This window comes from Cryptomeria japonica, chromosome 8, assembly GCF_030272615.1.
Source record: "Cryptomeria japonica chromosome 8, Sugi_1.0, whole genome shotgun sequence".
Taxonomy (NCBI): Eukaryota; Viridiplantae; Streptophyta; class Pinopsida; order Cupressales; family Cupressaceae; genus Cryptomeria; species Cryptomeria japonica.
In genome coordinates this window covers 491,273,875-491,280,062 of record NC_081412.1, presented here as the reverse complement: position 1 = coordinate 491,280,062, position 6,188 = coordinate 491,273,875, and the positions used below count along the sequence as shown (strand labels likewise).

The 6,188-nt window shown below is 35.9% G+C and overlaps 1 protein-coding gene across 1 annotated transcript; it reads left to right on the top strand.

Annotated features, from left to right (window-relative positions):
• Positions 1-1,610: 1,610 nt before the first annotated feature.
• Positions 1,611-2,805, top strand: LOC131060068 (uncharacterized). Its single transcript, XM_057993172.2, has 4 exons — positions 1,611-1,896; positions 2,021-2,128; positions 2,272-2,370; positions 2,638-2,805. Exons 1-4 carry the CDS (start codon positions 1,870-1,872, stop codon positions 2,803-2,805), a joined length of 402 nt encoding a protein of 133 aa, XP_057849155.1. The 5' UTR covers positions 1,611-1,869.
• The last annotated feature ends 3,383 nt before the right edge of the window (positions 2,806-6,188 follow it).

Below are 6,188 nucleotides of genomic sequence, written 5' to 3'. Positions count from 1 at the left end.
TCTTTACAAATGAATATTTATTAAATTTCATAATTCAATAAAATAAAACTTTAATAGTTCTAAGATAAAAAAAAAATTAAAAATTAAAAAAAAAATATTTGAAAAATAATCAGTGTAGTTAAAATAAATAAAATATTTAAAAAATAATCAGTATAATTTATTTATTGTATTTTAAAATTGTTTAAAGTAAATAATTTTTTAAAAGTTCAATGTATCACTTTCATTTTCTTCTAAAGTTCATATTTATAATTGTTGGAATGAACATTAGTTTCAAGTTTGAAGTTGAGTTTGTTCACTTCAAAAAGTTATTCAAACTTTGTTCATTACAAAAAATTCTGAATTATTTTATTTTGTTTCATTATGAAAAACAAAATCAACCAATCATATTTAAGAAAATCTTTTAAAAATAAATCATTTGCTCACCTATATTTAACAAATATTTGTTCTTATAACTTCAATTATGCTCCTTACACAAAAAATTGTTTAGTACAATAGGGAAGATGGACCAATACATGCTATGGTTGTTGGACAAAATGGGACCACTAGTGGTGCCCTAAAAATGTCACGTCAATGGTTATCCCCAAAAAATACCTCTAAAATTTAAAAAGTAACCAATTATGTGATGTCAGATCAACGCACAAGTAAACATGACTTAGTGCACACTTATTGATCTTATCACAATTTGGTACCATTTTGGACACATACAAAAAAATGTGTGATGTGGCATCATTTTAAAGATTTTTTAAAGTAGGAGACTTGACAAGTCAATTGCTTAAAAAATTGAGAGAAATTTGAAATATCAAAATAGGAAATTGAAAAGCCAAAAGCTAGGGTGCACACATATAGGACCCTCACGGGCTCTTCACCTCACTATGCAATATTATATCACATGCGTTCATAATGGGGGGTTTAATATCATGAAAATCTTTAACTATATATCGCCTTTCTAGAATAGGGGGCTTTTAATTCAAGTTGTGTACTGGGAGGAGGTGAAAAAAAAGAGTTAGGCAATATTATTTGAAAATAAGAGGATTCTTTAGTGTGTCATGAACGCACATGACATAACCTAAGTTCACTAAGTGAAGTCCTCTTGAAGACCCTCTCCCCTAGTATGACTCAATGTCAATCATAACAATTTAATATTCGTCTAAAACAATGTTTAACATAATACTAGAGACAGAGGTACTCACCACTACATAAAATCATTTATCACCATGCTTAAATTTTCTTAATTGCATCTTTGATCTTATTTATTAAGTAATTAAAAATAAAAAATACTATTTCAATTTTCAAATTAATTAATAAAAAGAGTCTACATTGTGGTCTAATACAAGTCTAGATACATTTGATTGGTAGATAAACATGGCCCTACTACATAAACTAGTCATACCACTTATAACAATTTTTAACTCGTTCTAAATCATAAGTCACCATCAAAATAATAGTAAAAGGCCAACACCCCCCACTAGCCTACATATTACAAAATTGTTATTACAATAGAAAGAAGATCAAAATTATCACCACTAAATGGAAAATTTTGTGACAGCATTCAATACTCCCTACGTCACACTTTTTTTTTTAATGTACAAGTTATGGATTATCATCCCTAGGGTAGATAATTTGTTACCGAGAATTGAGCTTACAGCTTAGCATAAATAGTAACGCTATGGAAAACAGCAGCCTTCTTAAATTGTTGCCACCTTGAAGTTTCAAGCGCATGGGCAACTATTCGCCGCATGTGGAGACCAGTGAGATGATTATGTTAAATATAGTCGGTCTGGCTTTGATTGATCTTGCTGCAATGCTATATGAACCATAACACCCACTAATGTCGTATCCTGTTGTTGCATAATTTGTTTAATACCAAAAATGCCAACTACTAGGCGACATAAGCGGGTATTCATGAATGTTGGTGTAATTAAGTCTGTAATGTGTGTTGAATTTGCTAGTACAAGTGAAAATAACTCTCTGGAAACATGCAATCTTTTGATAGTGTCTATTTATTTTGGATGTTTTGCAGAATGGAGTTGTAGAGCACAAGAAACGTATGCAAGCTGCAGTGCAGGCCATTCTTCCTCTTGGGTTTAGCAGAGATCTCATTTCCAATACTATACAGAATCTTCTTCAAGTAATGGCTGATGTTTTAGATGTTCCTTAGCTAAAAACCGAACTAATGTATTATAGCTTGAATTGAAGGTTTTTCAATTTTATTGTGCTTGTGTTTTGAGGAATGATTTCTGGTTGGGTTGTGGGATGTGTGTTTGCGCTTAGGTATATGGTGGAGAGGAGGGCTGGGCATTTATTGAAGAAGAATCGTACAAGGTGGTTGTTGAAAGCATTTTCGGGAAAGAGGAGCCCTGCTCTCCCAAGGTTAGTAGATTCATATCGTTGCCCTTCTTTTTCTTGTCCCTTTAAAGGAGAAACCTATGATGAAGTTAATTTTTCTTTTCTTCCAAATATAGGGGGGAATCTTGATTAGACACGAGAGTTTGCAGGTCCTAGTTTATCTGGAAAGAAAATATCCAGACTGGTAAAGAATGGGTGCTGTCGGTTTTTCATTTTCTAACTTCTTTAGATCAAATTTCTGGAAACCTAAAAATTGGGAGTTTATAATGAGTAGATTTTGTTCATTGATAGTTCATTGTGTTAGAGGAATCCTTGGAACAATACAAACTTGCTTCTGAACTGCAGGAAACTGAATTACTCCTCTCCTGGCTTTCCCACTCTTTGCAGGAGATGTCTTGGGCAGCCATGGGTTGTACCTTTGTGTTTATTAATGCTTCAAATGGAAGCCTCCGCGTTTAAAAAGACACAAGAAAAGGAAAAGTACGAAAAATAAATGCAATATCCTAAGCTCCGAAAGGTCAGAAGATTTCACCGAAGTCAGTTTTTAGTCTCTCAAACAAATAATCCAGCAGGAAATTTGGGGAGTGTGCAAAACAATTTAGCGGGATTTTAAGAATTAGGGGAGGAGGATCAGAAAGAAATTGCAATTCCGGGTAGCATAAATTTCTACACAAAATTATCTCACAGTAGAGGACAGTGGAGAGGATAAACTTTATATTCATTTTTAATCACCATTCATGAAAGTTAATATTAATCTTAACTTTAATTTCTTAATTTTTATGTGTTCCATTTTACCAAACATACCATGTACCCATTTACCCACCTACCCTGATTGTGAAGGGCGTCCACTATAATATACTGATACCACAATTTGCCTGGAATGGAGTGCGTGCAAATTTATGAGGTGATTGCTAGCAAGGATGGAACCACAAATTTTGTAGTCAGGCAATCCATCACTTTGCCATTGAACGCAGGCTGATGTTTCTGCGATATTCATTTTCAGGAAGTAGAGATAATATAAACTCATAAAATAAGAGCATAATGAGTAGGCTCACTACTATGATATTGCATAGAACACTATCAGAAACTGAAGGAGCCTTGACCATGCATAAGAGCTGCTTGGCCGCAACAAACTAAACTATGTTTTTCTGGCTCTGCTACCATCTCCTATGTTACCCACCCTTTCGCTGACTTGATGATGTTTATATCTGCTGTTAATTTATTGGCAGCAAGTGCATTAGACCACTTTGTTTGAGTCCAATAAACAGCAAATTGCATAATTGTCAAATGTCATGCAATAATCTTTCATTTAGAAAATGATAAAGCTACTAGCAGAGAAAGGAACAAGAGAACACGCTGTCTATATGTTCTACATATTATATATTGTCTTTGTAAGCTTTTCCCTATCATTTGCTGAATTTAAAGGTGATGCTTTTCATGCATGGAGATAACGTTGGAGAAAGCTTGCCCAAGACTATTTAAAGCACCCCATCTGTAGGCAAAAAGAACCCTAATATACTCCTTACTTTGTCGTGGAAAAAAAAACACATATTATGAGATGCCTTAGACATGCAGTGAGCCCAAAGTCAATCCAATTCTAGCATGTTTTTCCTGTCATCTATGATCATATTAGACAGGGATGGTGTTAATTTTAGTACTTTCAGATTGAATAAACTCAGAAAAATCAGAATTAGTTTAAACTAGGTTAATTAACTTATAGTTTTCCAGACTTAAGCATAATAAGAAAATGAAATGAAATGCACAAGGACAAAACACAGTTACCCTGGGAAAACCTCCTAGGAGGAAAAACCCAGCCAAAGGATCCTCAGATCTGATTATGATTATGAACTGAACATTACACACTTATCTGGAGCATAGAGGTTGCAGTCACAAAAAAGAAGAGATAGAAATCTTCACAATTAGGTTGCTAATGAGGTTATGATTTGCAGTCCTTCTCATCGGAATTTTCTGAGTGTAACAAGGGTAGCAGCACCTTAAGTAGATTACAGTCCTTTAATGAAGTCCTTCAAGGGTTTGCTCACTTTAATTGGAAATCTGCTGCTAAATAGGTTCGCTGTCTTCTATTAGAGATATGCTGCCAACTGGTGAAGTTCACTGCCTCCTATTTCAAGATCTGCTACCTTCTATTGGAGTTCGCTGTTACCAACTGCCCTTCTATGAATTTCGCCTTCACCAAATATATTTTGCATGTGCATTAAACTGAAAATGAGGATATTGAGAAGTATACGCCACATTTATAGGAGTCATATTGCTTTTTATTTATGTCGGCCTTCTTTGCATTTAGATATTTATTTATTTTAATTCCTTTTAGGTGAAGTGAGATAGGGTCGGCCCTATCAAGGAGGCGAGTGGGGTTTGGGTGAAGCGTGGAAACCTTTTAGGCGCACCGAAAGGTATTGGGCCAGGCCCTATATGGAGGCGGATTCCAATGTTGCCCAAGGCAATTGGAATCTGCCACCCCTAATTACAACCAACACTCCCTCTTAATTAGGGAATAGAATCATAATCATAATCTTCCAGCTTGCACACAAGCATAGACTGGATCCACCTTGTATTGCTCACAGAGGGTGGAGAGGATCCTTTTCTACCATCTTACATTGCCCGCAGAGGATGGTCAAAGGTTACAATACCATCTTACATTGCCCGCAGAGGATGGTTTAACAATTACACTTCTCCCTGAGAAGTTTACAATACCACCTTACATTGCCCGCAGAGGGTGGTTAACATTTACAATACCATCTTACATTGCCCACAGAGGATGGTTAAGAATTATACTTCTCCTTGAGAAGTTTACAATACCACCTTACACTGCCCGCAGAGGGTGGTTAACGTTTACAATACCATCTTACATTGCCCGTAGAGGATGGTTAAGCATTATACTTCTCCCTGAGAAGTTTAGAATACCACCTTACATTGCCCGCAGAGGGTGGTTTTATACAATACAAAGTATCACTGAAATTGAGACTCCCTCTCAATTGGAGTTTCATTTTGCACAATACCAAGTCTATCCCTGAAGTACACAAACTTCACTTTGGATAGAGGCTTGGTAAGAATATCTGCAACCTGCTCATCAGTGCTGACATACTTCAGCTGAATAGCACCTCTTTGCACCATGTCCCGAATAAAATGATAATGGGTTTCCACATGTTTTGACTTGTCATGAAACACTGGATTGATAGACATTTTAATACAACTTTGATTATCACAGTGAATAACTGTAGGATCCCATGGCTGACCAAACAGCCCAGCAAGAAGCTTACGAAGCCACACTGCTTCTCTGGATGCTACACTTGCTGCAATATACTCAGCTTCAGCAGTACTCAATGCCACTAAGGATTGTTTTCTGCAAGCCCAAGAGATCACTGCAGAACCCAAGCTAAAACAAATACCAGAGGTGCTTTTCCTGTCTTTGATGCTTCCAGCCCAGTCTGCATCAGAATAACCTTCCAAGGTTATTGGAGTGTTAAGTGGATACTTCAGCACAAAACCAACTGTGCCTCACAAGTATCTTAGGATATGCTTGGCTGCAACAAGGTGAACATGCTTGGGCAAGCTCATGAACTGGCTGAGAGCATTTACAACAAAACATATGTCTGGTCTAGTGTTAACTAGATACATCAGTGATCCAATCAACTGTCGGTACTCGGATGGATCTGCAAATTTAGAGTTAGCTGCAGAAACACTTAACTTCTTTAAGTTAGATTCTATAGGAGTAGACGTTGGTTTACAATCCATCATTCTAAATGTTTTCGAAATGTCAATAGTATACTTCCCTTGACTTAGAAAGATTTCGTTAGATCTTTGACATACTTCTAGACCTA